The sequence below is a fragment of the Macrobrachium nipponense genome, chromosome 43 (genome assembly GCF_015104395.2).
Source record: "Macrobrachium nipponense isolate FS-2020 chromosome 43, ASM1510439v2, whole genome shotgun sequence".
Lineage (NCBI taxonomy): Eukaryota > Metazoa > Arthropoda > Malacostraca > Decapoda > Palaemonidae > Macrobrachium > Macrobrachium nipponense.
Genome location: NC_061104.1, coordinates 36,953,592 through 36,968,007, shown reverse-complemented (window position 1 = coordinate 36,968,007; position 14,416 = coordinate 36,953,592). Strand labels below are relative to the sequence as shown.

General features: G+C 40.5%; 1 protein-coding gene across 1 annotated transcript in view; it reads right to left on the bottom strand.

Annotated features, from left to right (window-relative positions):
* Nucleotides 1–6,798: 6,798 nt before the first annotated feature.
* The window catches only part of LOC135213654 (poly [ADP-ribose] polymerase 1-like), a 265,109-nt gene continuing 257,491 nt past the window's right edge, over nt 6,799–14,416 (bottom strand). Inside the window, exon 20 of the mRNA XM_064247696.1 lies at nt 6,799–7,318. Coding sequence (XP_064103766.1) covers nt 7,066–7,318 — 253 coding nt within the window. The 3' untranslated portion in view covers nt 6,799–7,065. The remainder of the gene's footprint in view (nt 7,319–14,416) is intronic.

Genomic DNA, 14,416 nt, shown 5'->3' with positions numbered 1-14,416 from the left:
CACAGGTCTACAAACAAGGTAACTAGTGTGGAAAGAAAACTTTTGTTGAACACTGAACAATTTACAGGTGGCTCCAGAGAAGCTGAAGTGCAGTGGGAAAAAAAACATTTAATTTCCAATCAGTTTTTCTCCCATGCATTAAATTTTTTTTTTTTATTCCCATTATTTTATGCTCATCCAGTTTTTTTATTTTTTATTTTTAAAGGTTATGATGATTTCTTTTTCCTCACGTGGATTCAGTCACCAAAATGGCAATTCTGACTGTTATTTACAGACATATTTTCATTTCCGAGTTTGGGGAAAATAGTGATACCTATGCGAGTTATTGTGACTTAATGTGGGAACTGGTGTGGTAATCACTTGAGATGACTTTAGGTTTTTTGGGTTGGGTTCTCAATTTATTTAATTTTCTTTATCAAGTTAGTTTTTGGGGAAATAAAGATTCTATTTTTGTATCTTGGAGTTTGGTCCAGCCCCAGATTTAATGGTTTTGAGAATAGTAGCAGGGATGCCATTTGCAGATTTCTTTCTAAGGTAGGTGCCAGATGTTTGTTGAGGTCGATGTTACCATGTTTTTTTTTTTTTGGTTCTTTTAAGACAAGGCCAAAACTAGGCCTTGTCACATAGTATGGTATAATTAAATATAAATAGCCACAAAACGTAAACATCCTTCATTGATATGGACTTATCTGAAAATAGTTGTCCCTGGCATTCCATTTATGACTTAAGCCAATTTTTTTATTCATTCATTCTCCCTTATTCTATAAACTAAGACGTCTACTGCTCGCTTGTTAGAATTTCCCCTTTGTCTAACAACATATTTATACATAGCATATCATTTTTTATTACAAGAACCTGTTGTTGCCCCTCCTCTCTCTCCCTATTCAAAACCCCTAGATCCATTAATCAAGCTGACAGTACTGTAGAATGCTCCATTACCCTTTAGTTAATTTATAGAAAACCGAGTTGTCAGGTTCATAGCAGTAATGACCAACTCTCCTATGTACTTTTGGACAGGCTACATTTATTGCAATGCTGGCTCACGACTTTACTTTGCTTTATTTAAAAGAAAACATGAGACTGCATGCATACCAAGCAACAGGATCTGGGTCTCACCTCATACAGCCACCTAACACATATGGCAGCCTTGAGATCCTTTTCATGATGCACGAGTGGGGCGACTCTTGGCCAGGGATCAGTTCTGCTTCGTCTGGCAAGATTGCGGCAGCATTGGAGGAGTGTGTGAGGTAAGAAAATGGTTTTTTTTTTTTTTTTTTTTTTTTTTTTCACTGGGTAGGAGGTGTAAGGTTTAACGGTTGTTTTTTTATGGTACAATTGTTTGGTATCCTTACCCAGTGGTACTGTTTTTTTTTTGTATTTATTGAGTCGACGTCTGTTGGACGAATTCTGACATGTCAGTCAGTAAGAGGCCAACGTAGAGTCAGTAGCTAAGCAGCATTGGAGTCATTTTTGGAGCAGCTTCAGGTATGCTTATATGAAGGTGGCAGATGGCATGCTTCATTCACGACCTCATCATGTTGGAGGATGACCCAGTCCTAGCTCATGGATTTGTTCCTGTTCAGCAGCAAGTAGTTGCTTCAACGACTTGACCGCGTACATCCAATTGGTGGATTTGTTCCTGTAGGGCAACAACTCTCCTGAGTTTGTTTGTTAGGATGTGGGTAATTTATTGAGACAAAGATCTCATTATTTCAAGTGTTTTTAATGATGGTTATTTCTGGGACTAGTATGATTTTGTATTATATTTATTTTTGGTAGTTTATTATACTCTTATAATATTTTTATAGGTTTGGTTTTACCTGTTGAATTTAATGCTTATTGTGTTGGTTTTACTTTTCTACTGCTTGTGCTTGTGATGTTTTTGGTACTGACTCTTCTATATTTATGTTATGTTTGTTACTGACTCATTTGTAAAAATGTACATAATATAAACTAAATTTTGTTTATAATAATTTAATATTAAGGCCACTTTTTCTTTGTTTAGATCCTTCTTCCTTGTCTGCCTCAATTTCTGCCAGATATTCCAGTCTCCTGTTCATTTAAAATTATTAAGAACCTGTAGAACCAAGAGCGGTTCATAAAATTTGAATAGTTTCTGAAGGCCTGGTACAAGTCAGACTCCTCAATGTGCCTGGCTACTTGTAGTACATACATCAGCTGACCTGTTATTCTATTAAATAGGCAACCTCATTCGAACCTGGATGCAACAAATGATTTTTGTCCAAGTAAATCTTCATGTCAATTATTTAAAGGAATTTTATTTCACAAAAAATATCAACATTTATCTAAGACCTACAGCTTTTTTTAATAGTATTTTTATTTCTAGAGCTTAGAACTTATTTTACCACTATAACTGATAACTTAGTTGAGCTTAGAACTTATTTTACCACTATAACTGATAACTTAGTTACGTTATGGATGTTGGGTAGCCTTCAACTACATTCATGTTAAGAGAGCTTTTACAACCCCAAACATTGTTTTTGGCTGCACTCCTAAAAGTGAGATGTACCCTTTACGTTTTTTTAATAAACCCTTAAGAACATAAGTCATCTCTCTCTTGAGATTCAAAATAAAGTTTTTAGTGTTGATCTAAAATAATAAATCTAAAACTTATTACTAGTAAATCTTAAGAAACAAAAAGTCTAAAGATACATACAAGTTACAAATAAGGTTAGTATTGATATATCTATCTGTGAAATTTAGGCCATCAAGCTAAGCATTGGGGCATTTTTAGCCACTCATTGCTAGTATTGATGCAATGCTTACCTGGTTACTTTGTGATGCCAGTGTAGTTCATGTTTCCTGAGGTTGCAGAGAAGGCTTCAGTCCTGTCTGGGCAAAGTCCCCTACGTCATAATTCACCTCAAGTTTCAGACTTCTAAACAAGGTGTGTGAGAATCAAAATACCTTTGACCAGATAAATCCCAAATTTGGTGGTGCTCAGGTAGTGTGGCAGGATCACAAACTAGGAAAAACAAGTTGCAAAACCCTCCCCACATTAACCTAATCACTCCTGCTACCACCCACCCCAGTCACACCGCCCCCAGTCACACTTTCTTCTTTACACAAAATACATGCAGGACAATTGACCTATAGCTACAAAAAACAAACAAAAACGAAAACAACACAAAACACACGTACTTACCAACACTCCAGATACTCCGGGCTATCCTGTGCTGTCCACTGGTCGGGTCACAAGAGATATAACCAACAACAACACCAAGAACCACAAACCAAACACAACAACACCCAAGGACTACAGTATCACAAACAAACCACCAAAGAACACACCACACTCAACAACAACCAAGGAACACAACCACAAAATAACACAGCAAACAACCAAGAAACACAACCACAACCTAACAACACAGCAAACAACCAAAAACTCAACAACACAATAAAAGACCACTGCACAAACAACACAAAAAATCACAACAGCACAGGCACAACAACTCTAAACAAACAACTCACAATAACTCAACAAAACCTCACAAGCACAACGAATCCAACAACACAGCTCCAAATCAATTAACATCAAACCTAATAACAACCAAACAACAAATCAATGACACAACTTAACTGACTATCAATGCCTTCACAGACCTCTGCCGACACTACTGAACATCACCAGTTCTGACTAAAGACCGACTCAAAAAAAACTCAGAACTCTGATCTCTACCAGCAGACAACCCAGTCAGAAACTCACTAACAGCCAATACAGTCGTTAACTATCCATACAGCAATTACACTCTCTCTCTCTCTCTCACACACACACGTTGTCAAATGGAACTCCATAACTTCTCCATAGTAGATATAAAATTTGGTACTTCTGTCAAAAAGTAATCAATTCTTTTAAATTCTGCAAAGACGCCCCACCACAATACAGTATCTGCCCTTATAACTCTTCTCGTCCACTGTATTATGCAATTTGCTGGAAAGTATAAAACCGTAATCGACTTACCTCTACAAACACTTTAGCAGGTAAATTCTTTTCATTTATTAATCTGTACACTGCAATGTCTTGTTCACTATTGCCTGTGCTCGCTTTTAACGTTCTATGCAATGCCACTAATGTTGCGCTTAAGGCAGCTCTGGAACACTACTGCTGGCAGGACTTAAAGGAGTAGGTAATACCGAAGGCTGTACAGTAAAGTATGTACTGTATATGTTAATTATTGCTTCTTGTTAGGTTCTTATGAGAGCTAGGAATTTTAACACAGTCTAGTTAAACTATCTATTAAAAATAATATAATAATAATAATGTTTAGATGCTCTATTGACTTACACACAGCAAATGTTTGGCAATACCCTGACAAAGATTGTTAGGTTGGGTTGAGTGTTTATGCAAATATATGCTGCATCACAGATTGTTTTTGTTTTCTAGTGTTGTTCGTTTAATAAACAAGTGTCCTTGCTTTTAGGCTTTGTTCACCAAAATACTGTGACAATGAGGAAAATTTAAGGAAAAAAAGCCCCTTACTGTTAGACTAACAGATGCATTGGTGCTAGCCTGCTGTTGTAGATAACCACTCAAACTGGCAAGAATACCTTGGTCTCTTCCTGCTGAAGCTGTAACAAAGAGGAGCTTATTGAACTGATTCTGGGAAGAACTGGAGGCTAAATTTTCCAGATGGAGGTTGAAGAACTGGGTAGCACAGATCCTTCCTTTAGCTGACAATATTGATTTTGTAGAAAGTGACAGAAACTTTGTGCCAAGGGATTTTGGATTCAAGAGGAATCCAACTCTAGGAGTGGATATGACAAATTTTTAACAAATTTTTATTTTTCATAGCTAACAAACCTGAGGTCTTAACAATAGGATAAAAATAATCAAAGATTGTAAGCAAGGAATCTATGAGATCTGACAATTCCTGCGAGTACGAGGTGATAGCTGGTCAGAGACCGTGCACAACTCTGTGACGCGTCCAGTCTTTCCTTAACCGCCTTGGAGAAAAGACGCTATCGCTTTGCTCTCCTTCCAAGCCGGTTGATTTGTGTCCATGTTTTTATCTTTTCAGTGTGTTTGTGTGTGATTGTTTCCGTTTATTATGGATTTTAGGCCATCAGATTAAGCACTGGAACCCACTTCATTTATTCCATATCTTTTTCATTAGATTTTCTTTAAGGCATTGAGTAGCTTTAACTTTTTCTCTTCTAGAGAATAAAGACAATAAATATAAGCACTACTAAACAGATTCTTACTTTATCAAACATCTTGGGATCTTGTAATTATCCCAAAAAGTTTTACATTCACATTGTCATTTAAAATTTCTTAAATATTCTTAACATCTAAATGCTATTCTCTCCTTAAATGGTCATATCTGAAACATGTCTGAGAGGAGACCATTGAGTAGGCACACACTGTGGCATTGGCTCCTTATTAATCTAGGCATGCTGAATTCTATGGTATGCCAGGTTCAATTTAAACTTATTGTTCACATGAAAAACATTTGCTTCAATGACCTGGAGACCAAACACACTTCTGGGCCCAGTGTGGACATTGGCATCTATAATCCGGTGAATTGGTGAGAATAGAGTTGAAGAGAAATCCACCTCTGAACTCCAGATGCTTTGTCACCATCAAGACCTTTACACATAAAAAGGTACGGTATTGACAGTATTGACAATATGAAGAGTGTAAGGCCATGGAAAGAGGAGGTTTAAAAAGTACATTTTGGCAGAAAGATCTGGGCTTCAAACAAAATATTCATTTTATTCACTGAACTGCCACTTCAGTAACTGCACAGTGTAAAGACCAGGACTGGAAGAGAAAATCTTCTCCTGACTGGAGCACCTAACTGGCTAAGGTCTGCATGTTCAGAATGGAAAGGAAGATGATGAAAACTGAGGCTGCTATTGAACATACTACTCTCATTGAGAGGCTAAATCAGTTTGTTCCTTGAGAGGCATGCAGGAAAATCTTTGAGCAACTGAGTGTGTGGAAAACAGGGAAAATGAAGAAGGAATGCTGATCCAATGATTCAAAACCTATAGTCGAGTCTTCCTACTGGCTCCCTTACCATATCATTACCGAAGCTGAAGGCAAGTCCCTCTGAAGCCTCTAGAATAGAATAGTACGTAAAGAATTTAAACCAAAGGCCAAATGCTGGGACCTATAAGGCCATTCAGCGTTGAAAGCAATATTGAAGGTTTGAAAGGTGTAACAGGAGCAAAAACTCACAGTTGCATTATGAAACAATTTTTAGAGAGGGTGGTAAGTCAGATTGCAGAAACATAATATAAAACGGAGGTGCAGTAAAAGGAATGAAAGAGATTGCTGCTAGGGGCTGAAGGGACACTGCAAAGACCCTTAAGTAATGCCTGCAGTGTATTATCTGAGGTACACTGGTGGCACTACTCCCCTACAAGGTCTGTAGCCTTTAAGTAAAGTTATCTTTGATCCTGGTAACTTCTTCGATGGCTCTGCTGAGAAAATTAGAATTCCTTTTATTGAAATTTCTGGCTATACCTTTCCCAGTGCCTACATTCAAGACTCCTAAGTCATCTTACCTTTCTTTCTTTGATAAGTCGCTATGTGATGTCTGGGAGATTGTACTCTTGGTAACATGTGCTTTAAAAATGCCAGCTGCTTCTTTCAATTCTTTGCTTACAGTAGAGGTGTCACACTTTCAAGTACAGTAGTTCCAACTGTATTCTGCACTATGATTTTCATAAATTCCCTTTATTTCCAAGTTATTGTACTGTATCAAATGTATGTAATGTTATGTATATCTTGATTAACTTCATATTATGTAACAAAAATGACACAAATCATAGTTTCATATACTTTTATTCAAAATAACATAGTACTCCTACAGGCAATTTACCATTTTTCAGAACTGCAGAATCTTGGAAACAGGAAATTTTTCTATCAACTGAATTCTTTTAATTATCTTTAAAACAGCTTTAAATCAATATACAAAAATATTCATGTAATTTCATAATTACTAATAAAAGTTAATTAACTAAGAATACTACACTTTCAGTTGCATAACTGGAACACAACACTTTATCAATATAGTCTTTTGAGAAGTGTTACCTCTAGTAAGAGTACTTAAATTTGAGCCGAAGCATATACTTGATGTTAACCTGAGCAACATCATATACAATGTATTCATTGTACAAAAGTGAGGTTCTACTAACATCTGCATTGACACCTTTTCCAAGAGGAACTTCAACTCCATCTTCCAATTTGATAGTCTCGCTAGGATCTGGATGAGTTCTGCCCACACCTTTGGTGCTGTGCTTCCCTTTAGGAAGCTTTTCAACATATTCTGCAGAAGTCCGCTCATACCTATAACATGGATGAATAAATTTGATAAAATACATCTAATGAAGTAGAAAACATCAACTAAAAACAGGCAAATTTAAAAAAATACAATATGTAATTATGACAAGTTGCTTTTAAGCAATAACCCTACAGTTATCCTGTTTCTGCATTTTTACTTGGCATTCAATGAAGCCAATAACCATAATTATTCTGTGATGAAAACGTTTGATGGCAATTTTTAATGTTGTATGACTAATGAATGAATAGTATAAATAGTACTTAAAATAGTAAATTACAATAGTATCATAAAAATGTACATATTAGTTATGAGATTTCTTCTCATACTGGTATATCTTGCATAGTATTAATGTCACATCATAAACAGATGCTTGAAAGTTACTGTTTTTAAATGGTAACAATTTACAAAATATTTTCAGGTTTTGAATATTAAAATTTTTTTCTTATTTCAAATAGTATTTCCTTTAAACAAACATGACATCATAAATAGAAATGTGTTTTTAACATGACATCGTAAATAGAAATGTTTTTAAAGTGTAAATGTACAACCCTTTGTTCTGTATTTCTAATACAGTATTTTTATTCAGATGTTGAGCTTTTCCTCTATCTGTAACAGATAACATGATGTCTATTAATTCCCTTAAGGGTTAGCTGGAACCAATGAATGTCTGCTAAGGAGAGAAACTGGAGGAACCAGCATAGAGCACAGATACTCTCCCGTGTGAACTTAAGGTTGCTGGTGACACAAGCCAGTTTACCTATCACATCCAAAAATACCTTGCAAAGGAAACAAAAACCCCTTAGGGCTTATCAAAAGGACTCCATACCCAAGGAGGAAGAAGTCCACCAAACTCTTCAAACAAGTTAACTGTGCTCAGCACAATTCACTAAAGGGTATAGCTTCGATGACATTAGCCAAGTTTAATACATATTCTAGGTCTTTTGAATTGAGAAATGCCACTTAGCAGACACAACTGCACCTCTCTTGGCTAGAAAAACATGGTGTCGAAACTTCGACAAGAGATTGTACTTCGCCACAAGTTGTATAATGTAGTTTGTATATTTTCTCTCATTTATGCAAAGTGGAAATGCATATTGTATGAAAGGAAAATATTGTGTTTTGTTGTATTTGTACAAGGCAGTCCCTGGTCATCTGGAATCCAGTTTTATAGCAGTTTATGGCGCCATAACATCCCATGTTCCGTTTATTGGCACCACATGGCCCTGATAATAGTTATGGTGCCATAACATATGTAACAGGTGCCATTAAGCAGTTATCAGTGCCATAAACAGTAGAGTTTCAGTTAATGGCGGTTTTCACTTATCAGCACCCCACTGAGAACGGAACATCCACCAATAACTGGGGACTGCCTGTCTGGATTTTTCACATATACGTAGTTTGTGTGCAATAGCACCTTAGTACGTATTGGTTGTCACGGATGTTGTTGGTCTGCTGCAACCTTGAATTCAGTCTTGTTACAGTTCCAGTACAGTGTGGTTGTACTAGAAATGACTCGCATAAACAGTCACAGTTAAGCTGCCATACGAACTACACACTGTCCTCCGATCCCTGAGAAGTCGGCCTAAACCACTCAAGTACGTATTCCTATTTTAAAATTTATTTGGGAAAACTCTTTTAAAGGATATGCATATCTAATAATGGGGAAAATTTTCCTGTGATGTTCTTTGGATGAGAATAACGAGGAGGAGACTGTGCTAATGCCAATCTCAGATAACCCAGGCTAGAGATAACGAGTCCACCATTCACATTTAAGTATGTTAATATCACTTGTATACTAATTAATATACAAATACAATGTAATGTCCTGAATGTTAAAGTAATCAAGGTATAGTACTACAGAACTTAAGATATAATTTGGTTAGTATTGGTTAGTACATTTCACAATCCCTTGTGATTTGAAATGCCCTACTTATTTCGACATCGAGTCGTAATAAAATGGTGCTGTGACCAGGATTATTGTGATTGGTTGTTGCATCAGTGATCTGAGTAGTTAAGTGTTTGTGAAATTTTAAGGATTGTTGTGATATTTGACAATAAAGGCAAGACATGACCAGCTGATGGTGGCGGCCTAATTAAAATTAGTCATGTGTTAGCCTAGCCTGAATGGATCAGTAGTAGGAACGATTTGGTCAATCATTGCTTACACTAGCAGAAGCCTAATCATTTGCTATAATTAATTCACAGCAACCGTGCATTTAGTATCCAGCCCCGTCCATTACAACGCTCCTGATTGGCTAGTGATGAGCAAGTCACAGGGCTGGAAACTGAACAGTTGACGAGTATCTTCCCAGCACTCAGAGTACACATCTTTGCTCCGACCTCTTCTGACTAACATATCTTTCAGGAGCTATAATTTTCACTACACCTAAGTTTTACCCTAAGAAAATGAGTGTTTCCTAATTTCATCACTGAACATCGTCAAGCCAATGATTTAAGGATTATAATTATATGAATTACGTACGTCAGTAAACTTCATGCTACAATATGTATAGTGAAATAAACATGAAATTTTTAATAAAAAATATATTCTTTCATTCCTTACATGACATCACAGTCCATTCATTATTTATCATCTTGTGTTTCATACAATATAGTAGCTTAAATGTCATGGATGATAATACTACCAAAAATTGATGGGTAGGGCTATCAACATGAAAATAACAGGCAAAAGATTAAGACTAATATAATGAGCATGGATGTGTGCAAACCTATTCTTCCCGGGGCAACCACATCTTTTGAGAAAATGGCTACAGCATATCCAGATGTATTCCACCTAGGGCAGAAAGTTGCTGAGGTAGGACACTCCCATATAAAATATCTAAGTCATTTTATGACAGGATGTTGTAGCAAGAGTGATGTGAGGATAAAACAGCCCTTATATTATCACACTTTCGGAAAATCGGGGCAGTGTGTGACAATTGACTGGATCCTGTACCAGTGGCTAGATTAGTGATGTTTGCCCTAGGCATCGTTATCATATACATTGGAGGAAACTATATTTATGTGAATGATGATGATCCAGACTTGGTAAATAATATAAAAAATAAAATTTAGGACTAGTGGCAAGACTAGAAGGTATTAATAACAGTAATGTTTTAGTGGTTAGCCTAGAGATTTGTGATGCTCCTAGAAACACCCTAGATATCGCACACAAAAGAATATATCAAACCAATTGTTGAAGAGAAACCGAGAAATAAGTTTTATTTTCAACCAGTTTGTTGAAAGTTATTTCTGGGCTCAGCTCGTGTCGGCCTATGAAAGTATCCTTAATATCATTCTTTCTAGGTAAAATTATCCTAAAATTACCAGAGAAAAACAAAATTAAGAAAATGTCAGTACAACTGACTCGCTCACTCTTAAAAAGAAGTGTCGGTATGATATAGGGGCGAGTGTGGAACACTACCACGAGCCAAACACCAATTAGAACTTCCTATCAGAATCCCCCCAAGAGAGAGCTGATACCAACGGGCGATGCAGCCTCTACTACTACTACTAGAGGACGCCACGGACAGCAGCGCCCCTAGCGGACATCCTTAATTTTTAGCGCTAGCGACAAGTCGCCATTTTCTTGTGCTCGTGCTTTTTTGGATATTATCCGTACATTCTACGATGGAACGCTCTGCAATTGCCACGGCTAAGTTAAGTAACTCATAAGTAATATTTTACCACAGTTTTATCTTCCGGGTACCAGTATTTTCCTCTTAATAGGTCATATACGGTTCCCCGGTTGTCTCGTGGCGGCCATGCCGCCTCGTAAGAATTCCCGGTCCTCCATACTGGGACTTCTTATACTTATGGGCTTACTTAATCACGTTCATTGTTTTACATCGAGTTTTAGATAGTTCAGCCCTCCTACCATTCTCTTGCTGGTTATTAGGGCTATCTTTATTATTCCGGCCCAGCATCCCGGCTCTTGCTCTACATCGGCTATCGCTGGCTCCGAGTAGGCTTCTGTTTCTTGGAACAGTCTGCCTCCTCCTGGGCTTCTTTCTCTATTACTAAAAGTGTCTCTTCCGTCTTTCGATGTATATATTTATTTTATTTAGTTAGGGTGTTAGGGCTAGCATAGGTGCTTGTTCCGTGTATTGGTACAGCTTGGTTCACGTGGCCCTACCACGGTTGTGTTGCTCGCGGCCTAGGCCACTTGCGGTCACGTGTCCCATAGCACCTTACCCTGCCCCTTCCCTCCCTTTCTGATATAGGGAGGAGCTGGGGGACCCCTTGGTTGTCATGACAACCTCATCGCCTTCTCTCATCCTTTCGGAGGTGACCAGGGGTTCCTCCCAGCGGGGGGTATAGGGCGACCACTCATGAGGTACCGGGTCTCCATGCGGGTAGTTGGTGAGGCAGGGAGGAGTAGGCCATCCCTCCCTCCTTTCTCGCTCCCGCCGTGTTTCGCCGAGACCTTCCTCCCCCCCTCCCCAGTTGCTCAGCCACCTCCCTTACGATACGAAAGGAGCCTTCCGTCGCAGCCGGGGCACCTTTGGTTATAGGCTACTGGCTCCGCTAGCGGGCGGGGTGGGCACTACGAGTGGTCAGTTGCTTGCCTACTATATCCTTATATCTCTCCCCCGCTACCGGAAGGGAGCTTACCCCTTACCTACGCACTCTTCTAGTAGACGGGCGGAGAGAAGTTGTTTTATTATTGTTATTTTAAGGATATACCCTAATTGTACAATATTTTACAATGAATTGTGTATTATTATTATTATTTTATCAACCATCCCCGCCATTTTCCGTCGTGGTTTCCATTACCACCACTCCTAGTTGGTTGACTTTTGTGCTTCCGCCATCGGCGGAGCCATAGCCTATATACCAACCTGGTTACCACACGTATTTTGGCGGGGCTCTGGTTTAATCTAACTTTATCGCTCCGGCACCAGCGGAGCATATGTTAGGCTGTAAGTGTTTACTTGGTACTCATGTACTTTTTCACTTACAGGCTACCAACTGCCAGGTCCCAGCGTGTAACGCGACGCTGTTCGACCCCTGTGGACACGATGAGTGTAGGTCTCACGCCCCCTGTGCCACGTCGTTCAACGAGACGATCGTCTGGCACCCTGAAGCCTGCGCCATCTGCTACGACCTGGTCGGTCAGCTGGGAGATGGGGTAAGTCCATTATAGGCTTACTTATCATTTTACTAACAACTTCTAGTCGTAAGTTTGTTAACCCGTTCCACTATTGGCAGCTAATCTCACCTTTCTTTCAGGCTAGCGGTGTGAGGGAAGTCGCCCTCGCCACCCTGAAAGCGTGGGTGGGCGGCTTCGGGAAGAACGCCGCCAAGGGCCAGCCCTACATTTTAGACAGGAAGCTGGCCGTCCAGATTTCTTCCCCACGGCGGGCAAGTCAACGGGCTATGTTGACCCCTTGTCCGCTGCCCCTCTGATAGCCTCCATCCAGCAAGACCTCCAGCAATCATTTGGGGTCGTAGCCTCCCAGGAGTCGGTCCCGGACGTCGCTGCCCTGGACCTTAACCTTGAGCCTATGGCGGTAGGGGGGGAGGATTTGTTGGTTGAGGTAGGTGTGTCGGGCGCCCAAGGTCTTTCCTTGGGTGCTCCTGGATCTTCTCCTGTCCCCTCTTCTTCTGCTTCATTCCAAGGCTTTGCGGGATCTGAGATCCCTATTCGCTCTCCCGCTCTCTCTGTACCTCCTAAGGAGAAGGGAAAGAGAGAACCGAAGACTCTAGCTAAGACGACTTCTAGGAAGTCGTCTTCGTCTTCTTCGGCTAAGAAGTCGTCGACTTCCTATGCCGATGCGGTGAAGGCAAGGCCGAGCTCTTCTCAATCAAAGAGCTCTAGAAGCAAGGCTTCGAAGGAGAAGGCTCGCGCTCCCGCTGAGTCACTGCCTTCTCCCGCCTCCACCGCTTCCACTCCGGCTACGCCGGTAGGGGTAGCAAGCACTAGCTCCTTCGATCCCTCTGCTTTCTCAGCAGGGGTGATGGAACAGGTGGGCGTGCTGGTAGGCTCACAAATCTCCGCACTGGGGACAAAGTTCGAACAGATGTTTGCACAGTTGTCAAACACTCTGTCGCAATCTGGCCAATCAATCCAGGATCTCTCTAACAGAATGAGAGAAAATGAGGACCGAGTAGCTGGGCTATCTCAGGTTCCTCCCCCAGTCTCCCCAGCATCAAGCACGGGGATTCTTCAACTCCCGCCATATGACTCCTTGCCAGCTTTCTCTATGGAGAACCCATGGAGAGTAGCTGCCTACGCTCCGTTCAAAGATGGAATGATCTCTATCTCGGAGTGTGGAACTCGAAGGATTGAGGACTTCGAGTTTTACCCTCCGGGCCTGACGCAGCCTTTCATTGGTTATGCTAGGCTGACGCCGACGGCTTTGACGAGAGAGGATAAGATCTCTAAGGAGTCGGTCCTGTATAGTAGAGACCACGCTCAGCGGGAATGGGTTCACTGCCTTGAGGACTGGGAGTGTACAAACACTAAACTCCAAGCCTACAAGAGTCCCTTCACTATTTTCGCGACGGAAGAGGAGGTTTCTCTTCCGTTTGCCACGAAATTGGTGGAGAAATCTCTTCAGGCAGTCCTCAAGGATGAGCCCATCCCACAGTTGAGGGAGGCGGAGTCTACTTCTCCGCTCTTCCCGGCCTTCGGAGAATTGTGGGAGAACTTGCCAGCTACATTCACGCTGGGTAAGCTCAAACCGGACTGCGCCATGGACCAGTTCGGTGAGAAACTACCTAGGCTGCCGGATTCCCTAATCCAGGCAGAGTTCGACGCGCGAACTAGGTTTGGCAGGTCCCTCAATTCCCTCATCATCACAGAAATGGCTGCCCTTTCTTACGCTGCGGAACCGCTGTTCAAGATTCTGGCGAAATCTCAGTTTCAGACGGTTCTAACGGACGCTTTTGACTTCTTCCAGGCTAGGAGGAACTGCCGGAAGCATGTCTTACAAGAGTGCACCATCAGGCATGAGCCTAATAGACTCTTGGCTGCAAGCATGTGGGGAGCGGATCTCTTCCCAGAGTCCGCGGTGAACGAGGTACACCACGAAGCTGCTAGACTCAACCAGAGCCTTAGAGCTAGGTGGGGTATTTCCTCAAAGAGGAAACAGGAATCC